Genomic DNA, 14,727 nt, shown 5'->3' on the forward strand with positions numbered 1-14,727 from the left:
AACAGGCAGCAGCTAAATGCCACCCTGGTAGAAACAAAACAGCATTAGCCCCAGAACATAAAGCAACTTAGATTCCTAGGTAGATGACATTTTATCTATTTTACTATTTTATCTGGCAATGATTTATAATCTATAATTGTCAGTTGTTACAGAAGATCCATTAATTTACTTCTGATAACTAAGATGTGGGGCAGTGGTGGCTTCAACAACTGGTTAAGGCTCCGGGTTGTTGTTCGGAGGATCGGGGTTCAAGGCCCAGCACAGCCAAACTGCCACTGCTGGGCCCTTGAGCAAGGTCCTCAACCCTCCCTGCTCCAGGGGCGCTGTATCATAGCTGCCCCTGCACTCTGACCCCAACCTCGTCAGTTGGGGTATGTGAAGAAAAGAATTCCACTGTGCTGTAATGTATATGTGGCGATAATAAAGGCTTCTATGCTTCTATGTCATTCTAATAAAGATTTGGTGCCCTGCTTGTTCAGTCCTGCTTTTCAGTTCAATCCACAAATCTTCTGTGGGAGCCTCCTGTGATGGCCACTCCAATATTTTGTTGTCTTAAAGCTATTTTCTTACTTTGCTTAGGCATGCTTTGGATCAACGTCCTGCTGGAAGACCCAATCCTGGCACATATTTCAAGGTGATGATTGAAAGTCTCTAGTTCTTAATCTTTCCTGAAGTGCTTCACAGACTATGTTCTCCGAATTATTTCATTCGTATTGCATATCATTTTAGCTGAACAGTTGGAGTTGTTTTATCTTACCAGAGAATTCTCATCTAGAATGCTGGTAAACCACCTCAAAACCCATCCACCCCACAATAACATGCACACACACACACTTACTTTCCTGTGCGCTGTAATTCAGGTCCTCCATGCCCTCCATGTTCCTCTGTCTCTCCCAGATCAGTTACTCCATTAGGTAGGGGAGGAATTTTCCTTTTCTCCTAGATAAGAGAAATAGAGCAGGAACAACAATTTTATGAACCTCGATCACTATTCATTCACAGTGAAACCATAAGTGGAATCAGAATTCAGAATTTCACTGCATACTTTGAGTTGTGCATAGTTTTTTTTTTAGGTACTTTCAGATGTAGGACAAAAACTAGAAATTATAGACGGACAATAATCCATGCAAATTGTAACTAATGACTAAGTTTATGAGCTTTAAATTGTTCTATCTTAAATCTACTCCCTATTGGTATTACATGATTGTGACTTTTGTGTACTATCTACTTGACTCAGATATATTTTTCTGCCCAGCAGAGGTTTTAAACTGATGATAATCTTAGTCCCTAACTCACTGAACCAGTATCAGGATGTGTACATTAATACAGACTTCAGAGCATTTCTGTAACACACTCTGCCAAATGCCATACAGTAAATGTAAACATAAATGTAACTAGATTTGTAAAGTTTGTCGCGACAAACTTTGATGTTGGCTTTGGCAAAGTATTCGCAAAGGCTGGTGCTTTTTGGAGGCGAACGGACAAAAGGGTTAGTGTTACTTTTGGAGGCAAATGGACAGAAAGCTAGGGTGCCAAAACATTTAGAGGTAATTGGAGACGAGCATGTGACATCATCCGAATACTCTTGAGTAAGTTCCCCACATTGGGCTGAGTGTTTTGATATGTCACATGTCCATGTTGTGCTAATTAATTTTTTTCACGTGACGTCACATGATGTGACCAGAATACAGGTGAGGCAGTTCTCCTCATTGTGCTGACTGTTTTGATATAACATATGCCCATGTTTTGCGATTTTTTTTTCCACATGACATCACGTGAGATCATGTGACATCATCAGAATACCCTTGAGGAAGTTCCCCTCATTGTTCTGAGTGTTTTGATATGTCACATGTCCATGTTGTAAAAAGTTTTTTGATTTTGCATATTTTGTGGGCGGGGCTGCGGCACAACCGAAAGGCCAGTCGATACACCAATTTAAACCTTTGTTCAGAGTATCACCCTAAAGGAGCTGGCCATCTTTGGTGTAGATAGTTCGAAAGCTTGCAGAGTTGTAAACCTCCGAAATTTATAATGGGAGTCTATGGGGAAAAAAGGCCACTTTGAGACTCGGTATATATATATATATATAATATATATATTATATATATTATATATATATATAGATATATATATATATATAATACTACCATTATTCAGTCAGTTCACAGACGGGGCGGGGAGGCAGCGCTGGGGAATGAATAGACCCCCCATTACAGCTCAGAATCAGGACCGAAATTGTGCGAATTTTTTACGTGAAGAATTTAATCGGCACTGGCGACAGGTTCTAGCTGGAGGAGTCGGGGACGGAGGAGGGTGTTGGATCGCAGCAGCGGTGATGCGTAGGTGCGCTCAAAGGCGAGGATTTAAAGGAGGGAAATTACGGAAGTCGTGCTGGATTGGTGCGCCTTGTGGACAGCTGATTAGCAGCTGATGCAGCTTACTGCGTGGCCTGCCTGAACTAACACAATGCTTTATTCATATTCCATGTTCATTACTGAAATTATGCCATATAGAAATCTCATGTCACAACAGTTACTTTTTGTATTATTGAACTTTTAAACTTTTAAGTCAGTTTGCCCCAAAAGACCTACATTTTCTATAAAATGATGTGTAGACCGTACCTTTGCGAATGTTTTATGTGTTACCTGAGAGGGCACATTCTTGGGTGGCTCTATTCTGATAGTGGGGTCCCACTCTCCTGGAGGTAGCACTGTCACCTGGTCCAGAAACTCATCAATTCCAGCAACCAAATCACTACGGTCCTTCGCTTTATATGCCACATCATGGAACACCTTGAAAAGACATGGAACAATTAATGCAAAGGCAAATGAGGAAGATGGTGAAATGTTGGGAAATGGCACTCACCTCATCCGTCATTAACGTGGCAATGGACCGTCCAATCTCGTGGTACTGAGGCCCTTTGCCCATCGGCCCCAGCAGTATAAACAGAAATCTGAAGATAACCACAAATATGCAGTAGAAACAACAAAGAGGAATAAAATATACAGCAGTTTGAATGAGATTATAGCAATAGTCCCCAAATATTTTAGGTCAATTAATTTCTAAAGGTTCAAGACAAGAAATATATACAGTATTCTTAGAACGAAGGTGTCCAATCTTATCTGCAGGTTTTCATTCTATTCAAGGAAAAGACACACCTATTTCCAAATACAGTAATTAATCAGTTTATCAGATCATGGCTTTCAGTAGACTCAGGTGTGGCTCCTGTTTGATTGGAATAAAAACCTGCACCCAAAATGGCTCTTTCCAAATAGGATTGGACACCTCTGGTATAGAGTGTGACTTCTCCCATTTCTTCATATTTGTGTTCGTATGAGTTTTCATGTTCTTCCTGGTCCACACCTAGTTGTAATTGGAACTTCAGCCAGGCCATTGAGCAGCACAGCTGGAGAAAGACGCACAAACGCTACCACTGGCTTCTCCAGGAACTCCAGTTCTCCAACCAGGATGTTTGATGCCTCTGCTCCAGGTGGGATCTTCTTCATAAAATGGAGATCTATCTGCAAAATGCAAACAAGATGCAGTTACATATATCGCTGACAAGTTCCTGTTTTCACTTGGGTTATGTTTCCACACAGTCTCGGGTTTCATATGACATTCCTCTTGAGAATCGGTGTGGGTGTAGAAAGGGCTTTTACCTTACTGAAGTCTACTGCACTGTTTTCTCGACTGCCATCGCCTCGGCCTTCTGTGCAGCATGGCTGTGAATGAGGAGACACCATCTGACCTGAGAACAGCAAAGAACACTGCTCATTCAAATGATCCCAAAAAATCACACCAAATACCTGGTGAACCATAATTAGAAATAAGAATCAAGATTGAGACATCAAATGTGAGGAACAAATCAGTTTCTGAAGGATTGTAAAAAAAAAAACATCATCATCAAAACAAAATGCTGTACAATCTACACAACATTAGGAAGATGGTTTTAATGTTATGGATGATTGGTGTATACAGATGAACAATTTGGTCTGAAGCTGCTTAAATTATATCCATTAAATAATAGCACTTTACTTACACAGCTACACAGATGTAATTCACTCACTCACTCTCACTCACTCATTTTCTATTTAGCTGTGCCACGGAATCCTTGTCTTTTGTTGTCTTTGGTTTTGTCTGTGTTTGTTTTTTTTTGGCTATCCTGCATTTGGGTCTGTTTTTATCACTGCACTCTGACACTCTTGTAGAAATGTATAAAATTTAATGCAGATTGTAAATAAGGTTGGCAGTCACGGAGTACTTAACTAGCCAAATCTGTGGTAGCTTGGCAGTCCTGGGGCATGTCGGGGGTCAGAGCGCATCTGTGGGAGTTGTAAATCAGGACTAATTCAAACAGTAGGATTCTATTCCATTCCCTGTATAGTCTATGTGTATGTCTAGGCAGCACTTTGAGATGGTAATCCATGCCTGGCTGGAGTATTGAAATGCACTTTATGTTGGTGTAAACCAGTCTCATTGTCTCTCTTATCTCCAGCTGGTTCAAAATGCTGCAACTGGAGAAAGGAAAAATTACCACATTACATCAATCTTTGCCTTACTCCATCTTTTATTTGTTTTACAGTCCTGCCCAAGCCATCACTGCAACTGGCCTTAGGCTATGGAACAACCTGCCTCCTCCGCACATTAGACAGTCGCCAACAGTCTCCATGTTTAAAACCAAACTTGAAACTCATTTTTATTTCCTGGCTTTTGTATAGGCACGAATTATTTCTATAGATTGTTCTATTCCATTTTGTTTCTGCAGTGTCTAATCTCTTATTCCTGCTTATGTCCTATAGCTTTTGTTCATTTATTGTATTTGTTGTTGATTTATTATATTTTTCTGTTTTGAGTACAGTGGGCATGGTGGCTTAGTGGTTAGCATGTTTGCCTCACACCTCCAGGGTTGGGTGTTCGATTCCCGCCTCCGCCTTGTGTGTGTGGAGTTTGCATGTTCTCCCCGTGCCTCTGGGGTTTCCTCCGGGTACTCCGGTTTCCTCCCCCGGTCCAAAGACATGCATGGTAGGTTGATTGGCATCTCTGGAAAATTGTCCGTAGTGTGTGTGTGTGTGTGTGTGTGTGTGTGTGTGTGTGAGAGAGAGAGAGTGTGAATGAGAGTGTGCGTGTGTGCCCTGTGATGTGTTGGCACTCCGTCCAGGGTGTATCCTGCCTCGATGCCCAATGATGCCTGAGATAGGCACAGGCTCCCCGTGACCCGAGAAGTTCGGATAAGCGGTAGAAAATGAATGAATGAATAAGTATTTGACTACATATTTATTATCTTAATTTTATTGTTTACAGCTGTGGCTGTTTTTAAAGTGCTTTATAAATAAAATATTATTATTAATATCAGTTGTATCAATGTAGTACTATTGACAAAAATTGTCAGTTCTTGTAGCAGACTCACTGATCATGTACACTCTCTTTTCTATAGCAAAATAAACACCTTCTGAATTTAGTTGACTTAAGCTGAGGACTAGTACCGTTTTTATCCATAGAGTGTGGCTCAGACTGCTTCTTTCCAATGTCAGCGAACGAGCGGACAATGGGGATGCGGTTGGCCAGTTTCTTCTGGTTTTGATGGTGGTGCTGTTTAAGAAGAGCAGTGCGGATTTTCCTACGCACCTCCTCTCCGATTGTGACCGATATCTCGTGCTGGTCGAGAACCATGTCTGTCCATTCAGAAGAGACAAAAGCAAGCTGAATAAAACAGTAATATCATTGTGTTTTTCTTTTTCCATTGGAAGAAGTCTTGTAACGGTTTACAACACCTGATATCTCTTCCAGCGAGTTAGCTCTCATGTCCAGCATGACGATACCATTGAGGATGCAGCTACGCAGCTCAAACAGGCTGTGCAGAGACAGTGTGGCTACATAGGGTTTACTCCATCTCTCCCCTCCGTCCTCCACATCCTCCTCAAATTTCAGCCACCTACATAGACCAACATAACACGATAAAATGAAGGAAATGGATTAAAACAAACATATAGCAGACAAAATGAATGTACACAAGGACAGGTGTTGGTGCTAGTGAGAGATGTGGCCAGGTCATGTGATGTGCAGGGATGATGGGGTAATGTAGTTTAGAAATAATTGGCATAACCCTGACACACAGTATTAGATGCCCTGATTTTTAAATTTTATATTCACAAGTTGTTTTTTATTCGTGTTGTTTCTTTTTATCTGTTGTTTACCACATCGCAGGATGTCTGTCATTACAGCTGTCTTTTTGTTTACGATCATGAATAATTATTGAGACTTCTAATTTCCCAGCATGCACTGGTTGGTTTCAATGACTTAATGTTTTACGCTTTCCATGGATTGCCGTCAAATCTCAACGAGAGCTGCGAATGTGACGTGCGGCATTACTCACTCTGCCCTGTCAATCAGTGTATCAGTCAGGGGTATCTGTGAGTTTGTGTACGAGGAAAATGACAGATGGTGCATTTGTCTGAGTGTGTTATGCTGCCCTGAGATTTTGATTTGAAAAGTTTCATGTGAAATAAAATGTTATCATTCACCTTCACCTGGAAGGCTGTTCAATCAATCAATCAATCAATCAATCAATCAATCAATCAATCAATCAATCAATCAATCAATCAATCAATCAATCAATCAATCAATCAATCAATCAATCACTTATATATTTATATAGCACCATACAACAATCCAGTTGAACCAAAGTGCTTCACAGCATTTAAATAAATGACAAAACAACACCTATTACAATATGATGGCAAATCAAATGGCAATAAAATACACAAAACCCAGAATATGATCATAAACCAAAAGCCGTTCTAAATAAGTGAGTCTTAAGTTTGGATTTAAAGGTAGGTTAGTGATATTAAGCAACTCAGAGGGGAGGGTATTCCAGAGTTTAAGAGTTTTGGTCAGCGGAATGTAAAACTCAATTTTTTTGTTAAAACCTAACTCTCTTACATACTGTAGGTAAGAAGGTGCCAAGCCATTAATTGCACTAAAAACAAACATCAACATTCAAACTGATTCTGGAACTGTACCGGAAACCAGTGAAGGGAATGCAGTATTGGTGTGATGTCATCATGTTTGCAAGTATTTTTCAGCATACGAACTGCAGAATTTTGCAGATGATGCAGACAAGCTTGATTGACTATAGCATAAGTAGTGTATCAATAATCTTCAATCAACATCTTCCAGACCAGCAGCATCTAAACTGGGAAAAATGAGATGCCAAACAGAATACATTCTAATCCTCATTCTGTGACAACCCGAGTTTGATATCATGCAAACATCTGAGGATGGAATCAAGTGCAACAAAAGAATTTTCCACAAATCATTTGTAAATCATCTGCATACAAATGAAATGAAATACATTGTGCTTTGAAAAAAAACTGACCCTAGTGGCAGCATGCACTGTACAGAGAAAATAGAACAGGGCCCAAAATGGAACACCAGAGGTCAAAGGGGCTGGGGAGGACAAGAGATCACCTATCAAAACAGTGAAAGTCCTGTTTGTTAAATGTGACCTGAAACATTGCAGTACGGAACCTTGATTCTCTTCAGGAGAATCGAGTGGTCAACATTATCAAATGCTGCAATGAGATCCAACATCACGAGCAGCACAGGGACAAGAGAATGTCATTCTGTAGACAGTATTCAAGAGAGTATCCAGTGCTATGACTTGTTCTAAAGCCATGTTCTCTTGGAATTCCTCTTGAATATGTACTGTGACTGGATAAAAACAGCGTTTTCCTAAAGCCTTAGATTAAAAAAAGATAACTGAGACACTGGTCTAAAGTAAGACAGTACTTCAGGATCAAGACTGGATTTCTTGAGAAGAGGTGTGACCATAGCATTGTTAAAGACATCTGGGACAGACCCTGAACTAAGACAGCTGTTAATAAACTAGAGGAGACACGGGCCCACAATGTTAAAAACCTGTTTCAACACTGGATGGAATAATGTCCAAAGGACAGTTAGTTGTGTATAACCGCTGGACCACCTCAGAGAAGAGAGATACTGACTCTGGCTCAAACATATTAAACATAAACATGGGCATAATAGAAGAGCATCAGAAGTAGTGTAAATGTTCTGCCTAACAGACGAACAGACTTGTCAACGAAATGATTGAGAAATTCATCACAAGTCGACCTTGATACATGTTTCAGAACATTACAAGACAGATTCTTAACAGACTGAAGTGAATTAAATAACACCCTAGGACGATTAAAGCTGATGGAAATTACTTTCAATCAAGTACTTGAGAAGTACGTTCATTTAGCATCTTTTGGTTTTTAGCCATTATGGTAGTCAGAAAGACTAAGACTGACGGAACATGTGCTATCATTAAGCTAAAGGTCAGGTTTGGCTTTCATAGGTCTGAAATTGAAAGGTGCAATGGGGTCCAAACTCCCTGAGCAGGTGGAATAGAGAGTGAAGATTAAATCCACAGAGGAGAACCTAACTTGTTCTGTATGTAGAAACTAGTGTTGGTGGAAGTGATGGTTCGGTGGCTGCAGGCTGGAGCAGGAGATTTGATAACAGAAAAAGGAAGTAAATCCAAAAAATAAAAGGAAAGTGGTGCGAAATGCAAATATCAATTATTTCTGAGACAGATACAGGAAGACTATGTGAAATGATAAGGTCTAGTATGTGGGCATGCTAATACCTCGGATCATACTCGGATACTGTTGTGTCAAATCAAAGGAGTTCAAACTTATTTATCACTTGGCTGGACATGAAATCGAACATCCGCCGTCTGTAATAGCTTTTCTGAGTTAACGATAACCGTACTTCTGAGAGTACAGGTCAAAATTCCCATATTCCATGTATCCTCTATTCAAAGCAAATGGCAAGATTATCCACACGGGAGGCCAGATAAGCTTTAAGTTTGATGCTTCCTCTCTTTCAACATCTCCTGTTCCTCTTGTTGCAACGCAACGGACAAAAAGAACACCATATATAGACAGGAACAGACACTAGAAAAGGTGGCAGTGTCTTTGAATGTCCACTGTTAGTATAATCAGGCAAGTTGTCCATAGTGTCCCATATATTTAGCAGTGTCATAAATACAGCAAATAAAAAATATCATCATCAACGGCATCTTTCATTCATTTTCTACCGCTTATCCAAACTTCTCGGGTCACAGGGAGCTTGTGCCTATTTCAGGCGACATCAGGCATCGAGGCAGGATACACCCTGGGCGGAGTGCCAACCCATCACAGGGCACACACACACACACACACACACACTCTCATTCAATCACACACTCACACACTACGGACAATTTTCCAGAGATGCCAATCAACCTACCATGCATGTCTTTGGACCGGGGGAGGAAACTGGAGTACCTGGAGGAAACCCCCGAGGCACGGGGAGAACATGCAAACGCCACACACACAAGGCGGAGGCGGGAATCAAACCCCCAACCCTGGAGGTCTGAGGCGAACATGCTAACCACTAAGCCACCGTGTCCCCAACGGCAATAAATAAATAAATAATTGTGTGACCGTGTTATAGGGGAGCGCTGGCTAGTGGGCAGCAATTGGCAGATGACCAAATCAGGGAGAAAATTGGGGGAAAGCTTCAGCACTTTGTAAAGGTGCATATTACAGTCCATCGGAATGAAACTTCCTGCCTCCTCTGTACACGATGCTACAGTACACAGTATAATGAAAATAATGTGTAAGTGAAGAAGAAGTGAATGGAACACAGTGAACACACAGTGAAATATGAGTAACAACAGATCATTGGGCCACTGTGCTTTTATCAAAGAGGATGTACTCGGACACACAGGAACCAGCGTACTGCACTGATCAATTGTTCAAAGCAAATCAATCCCCACTCTGTTTATTTTCCATAGGAAATGGGGAGGGGAGAAAATGTACTATGTGCTCATTACACAAATCAATCTGCAATATGACTCACTTTAGATTACACAAATTACACTAAGAGAAAAAAAAAATCTGTCAGGATTTTCTCCATCCTCAGGTGAGGATTAACTCCAGCCGCAACGCACACGTCTATTATTCATATACATAAGTAAGTCATTAATATAAAACATTTACCTCTGTACTGATAAACTATATTAGAAAAGCATTCTCAAACATCAATAATGTAAAAATAAATAAATAAATAATAAAAAAAAAAAATCGCAAAATCCAGCTAAATATACACATAGTGTGGAAAAGACAGGCAGCGAAAATAAAGAACAGAACAGATGGTGAGATTTAACATCTGATATATAAAACATGTTCACAGTATAAATGCAGTGTGAGGTTGTGAGACTGAATATCTACCCTAACAGTCTTCAGAAGCAGAAGCAGCTTTATTGCCAAGTGTGCTTGCACATACAAGGCATTTGTTTTAGTGTCATATGCTTCCAGTGCACAGAGACAACAGCAACAACATAGACAATAAATACAAATAGAGAAAAAAAAAAACTTAAAAATAAATTGTATTTTTGCACTGTATGTGCAGTCCTCAGTGCTATAGATGATAGGATTTAATAGAATAGAATGAAGTGCAGAGATGTACTAAGATGGAGATGGTAACAAATAAATGTAAGATTATTGCACATTATTGTTGCATACAGTAATGGTGGAACATTACACTGTCCATGATGTAAATTGCCTGGAGGAAGAAGCTGTTCTGGTGCCTGGTATTTGGGGCTCTGAAGCGAAGGCCAGACGTTAAAAGTTCTATGAGCTATATATAATTCCATGAGACATTTATTTAGCAACGTTTCCACAGAAAGCATTCAGAGTAAAACAATGTCTCATGAAATTATATATAGCTCATAGAATTCTAAGCTTCATAGTATTTCTGTGTGTTTGTGTGCGTATTCATGTGTGTGCATGCTTGCAAGCATACTGTATGTATGCAAGTGTGTGGTTGTGTGTGTGCATGCTTGCAAGCGTGTGTCTGTGTGTCCATGTATGCGTGTGTATATGCACGCTTGTGTGTGTGTGTGTGTGTTTGTGTGCTTATTGTTGTACCTTGCAGTCTCTTTCCACTCGGCATCCTCTCCCTCTCTCAGACAAATCTCATCCAGTTCAGTGAAGAGTGCATGAGGAATGTGCTCCTCATCCTCATCTTCCATCCCCAACAAAAACTGCACCCTCTGAGATGGAGTGTCTGCTGTGGGGGGTGGGAGATTTTTTTATTTGGTGGGGGGGTAAAAGAGATTTGAAGAAGCAACATAACGAGCCTTTCATTTTGTGCAGAATTCTCACTCACACACTTACTGTACGATGGAGATTCTCTGCCATCATCAGTTCCTGAGTCTCTTTCTCTCGACCTCTTCCTGTGACGGTGTCCATGGTGACGATGTCGCCTGTGTGACCTCCGACCGAGTGGGACATGCACCCCAATGTACAGCGTACGGTGGCCTACAACAAAAAGCAGTCATAAAGATCAATGCATGCTTATGGCAAATTATGTCTAGTGATGTCTCCTGGTACACATTTTTTTTTTAAAAGTTGAGAAATTATGATTGTCTGACTACCACAACACATTCCAAATACATCTGAGATAAAGCAGTAAGAAAAATCACACACACACACACACACACACACACACACACACACACACACACACACACACACACACACACACACACACACACACACAGAGTTTAAATTAAAATTTAAGAACTATTAATTTCTACCTTCTAGCTCCTCTTTCTCAAAGTTGGTATTGAGCATGGAGCGAGTCCCACCTCTGTCCAACACTGCCTCCTCATCATTTCTCTGCACACACACATGCACAAAAACACAACCGTGCACACACACGTACACACAAGCGCACAAACACCCACACACATACGTGTATGTGAGGAGATTAGTGAATTTACTTATCCATGTATATATACTGTACAGGACCTGTATAAAAATAACATAAACCAAGCTCATAATGCATGCACACAAGCACAAACACCAAAAAGAAATGATTACATTATTATTTACCTCTAAAAATATTTTTCTTTTACAGCCAGAATTGATACATATCATGTTAATATGTACGTTCGTTATCATCAGATACCACCACATAATGCTATGTTCACACCGACAGAGATTTTATCTTCAGCTGTTTGCATGTTAAACTGTGGAAGCTGTCATAAAAATTAGAGATTTATAAAGATTACATTATAAAGATTCTCTATAGGGTTCAGGTCTGCTGAGTTTACTGGCCAGACAAACACACCAACACAATGGTCATTTAACCACCTTTTGGTGCTTTTGGCATGTGGGCAGGTGCCAAATCCTGCTGGAAAATGACATCAGCATCTTTAAAAAGCTGCTCAGCAGAAGCAACCATGAAGTGCTCTAAAATTTCTTGGTAAATGGGTGCAGTGACTTTGGTTTTATAAAAAAACATAGTGGACCAACAGCAGTAGATGACATTGTACACCAAATCATCACAGAATGTGGAAACTTAACACTGGACTTTAAGCAACTTGGGCTATGAGCTTCTCCATCTTTCCTCCAGACTCTAGGACCTTGGTTTCCAAATGAAATACAAAACCTGCTCTCATCTGAAAAGAGGACTTTGGACCACCGGACAGTCCAGTTATTCTTCTCCTGAGCCCAGCTAAGACGCCTCTGACGTTGTCTGTGGTTCAGGAGAGGATTAACAAGAGGATGTGGTTTTGATCCCCTTCAAGAGACTGACTTATTGTCACAGATTTCTTCTTCAAAATTATCAGCCTGCATACTGAATCCCTTACCCATGTATTTCTTTAAACAGTTATTACCAGTAGATATCCAACCCATTTTAAAGATAATAAATTACTCCCTTAGCACTGGCTTGGTGCCGAAATCTTTAAGCTAGCGGTTATCGAACCTTTGATTAAAGAAACTGACCTCGACACAACCCAGCTGTCCAACTATAGGCCAATATCAAACTTCCCTTTATCTCCAAGATCCTAGAAAAGGTTGTAGCTTAGCAGTTATGTTCAGACCTACATAGGAATAATGTTCATGATTTAGGCCTCATCATAGCACAGAGACAGCGCTGGTTAAAGTGCTAAATGACCTGTTACTGGTCTTTGATTAGGGTTGTGTCTCTTTGCTGGTTTTGCTTGATCATAGTACAGCTTTTGATACCATGTTATTCTACTTGATAAGCTAGAACATGTTGTTGGTGTTAAAGGCACAGCTCTCTCCTGGATCAGGTCTTATTTGACAGATCAATACTAAATATTGATTACTCTAAACTATGGTAATGTTCGGTGTTCCGCAAGGTTCTGTTTTAGGCCCATTGCTTTTCACTTTATACAGTGGTGTGAAAAAGTGTTGGCCCCCTTCCTGATTTTTTTATTTTTTTTACATGTTTGTCACACTTTAATGTTTCAGATCATCAAGAAAAATGACAAAATTGGTCAAAGATAACACAAGTAAAGACAACATGCAGTTTATAAATGAAGGTTTTTATTATTAAAGGAAAACAAAATCCAAACCCACATGGCCCTGTGTGAAAAAGTATTTGCCCCCCTGTTAAAACATAACTGTGGTTTATCACACCTGAGATTAATTTCTCTATCCACACCCGGGCCTGATTACTGCCACGTCTGTTCACTATCAAGAAATCACTTAAATAAGACCTGAGTGACAAAGTGAAGTAGAACAAAAGATCCTCAAGAGCTACACAACATGCAGAGATCCAAAGAAACGCAGGAACAAATGTGAAAGAAAGTAACTGAGATCTATCAGTCTGGAAAAGGTTATAAAGCCATTTCTAAAGCTTTGGGACTCCAGTGAACCACAGTGAGAGCCGTTATACACAAATGGCCAAAACATGGAACAGCAAGGGATTGTTGTGCATGGAGCCGCCCGGAGAAACCTGGCAAGAATTTCCTTGCTCATTGGTGATAAGGATAGATACACTGTATTATAAATTTTAAATGAATATTTTTAAATTACTTTGAAACTTTAATTGTATGTATGTATGTATGTATTCATTTATTTTTATTTTTTTTCTCTTTTGTTTCTATACTTCTGAAAAGCTGCTTGGAGACAATGGGAATTGTAAAAAGTGCTATACAAATAAATTGAATTTGAATTTAAATTGTGTTAATATTACTTAGTTCATTCACATGGAACCAATGTATGCATTTGTAGTAAGCTTTTTTTCAGTGTGTGTTAGAAGTGAAGATGTACACACTGGGACCAGAATATTAACAAAAACCAACAGATTTGTGTGATCTGTGTCAATGTCAGAAAAATAGACAGGACACAAAAACACCACTGTGTTTTTTTCACACTGCATTTGTTTGTTTTTCAAGCAACGCTGTAGGAAGACGGTCAATGATCATAAATATCTGCTGGAGTTTTTTTTTTTTGTGGTGGTCCCAATTTTTTTCTCCAATCCATCTATGAACCAATTTGCAAAGGATCGAAAAATAGATTGTCGCTGTAACATAGTGTTGCTAATGTGATTCACACTGTTCTGACTGTGTATCAGCTGAGATGTCTGGTCCTTGAGCTGTCATGTCTGTGATACAGCCATAAATGAGAACCCGGTATCTCCATGGAAACATAGCCCTAACCCTAACCCAAAAAAACCCTAGGGAAATCGTTTCCAGTCTGTCAGTGACATCATCAGCCTGAGACCTCAGCTCTCGTTCAGTTGAGCTCACAGAGGTGATTTGAAGGACACGCTCTGTGCTGTATGCTGTTTTAATACATAAACAGCATCAAAAGAGCTTTAAAAAAATCTATGTTTAAGAATGAAGACACCTGTTTGGCA

At 39.9% G+C, this 14,727-nt stretch overlaps 1 protein-coding gene across 4 annotated transcripts in view; it reads right to left on the reverse strand.

Annotated features, from left to right (window-relative positions):
- Window positions 1-14,727, reverse strand: part of slc4a10a (solute carrier family 4 member 10a) — a 43,273-nt gene that overhangs the window by 16,167 nt on the left and 12,379 nt on the right. For 2 of the 4 annotated variants that reach the window (XM_027171465.2, XM_027171461.2), the window contains exons 3-12: window positions 11,648-11,729; window positions 11,226-11,369; window positions 10,977-11,118; window positions 5,772-5,932; window positions 5,484-5,672; window positions 3,660-3,748; window positions 3,364-3,521; window positions 2,866-2,953; window positions 2,646-2,792; window positions 839-939 (exon numbers count right to left, since the gene is read on the reverse strand). In XM_027171465.2, coding sequence (XP_027027266.2) covers window positions 839-939; window positions 2,646-2,792; window positions 2,866-2,953; window positions 3,364-3,521; window positions 3,660-3,748; window positions 5,484-5,672; window positions 5,772-5,932; window positions 10,977-11,118; window positions 11,226-11,369; window positions 11,648-11,729 — 1,301 coding nt within the window. Of the gene's footprint in view, window positions 1-838; window positions 940-2,645; window positions 2,793-2,865; window positions 2,954-3,363; window positions 3,522-3,659; window positions 3,749-5,483; window positions 5,673-5,771; window positions 5,933-10,976; window positions 11,119-11,217; window positions 11,370-11,647; window positions 11,730-14,727 lie in introns of all 4 variants that reach the window. The other 2 variants (XM_027171463.2, XM_047807231.1) reach the window with 2 other exon arrangements.

This window comes from Tachysurus fulvidraco, chromosome 2, assembly GCF_022655615.1.
Source record: "Tachysurus fulvidraco isolate hzauxx_2018 chromosome 2, HZAU_PFXX_2.0, whole genome shotgun sequence".
Taxonomy (NCBI): Eukaryota; Metazoa; Chordata; class Actinopteri; order Siluriformes; family Bagridae; genus Tachysurus; species Tachysurus fulvidraco.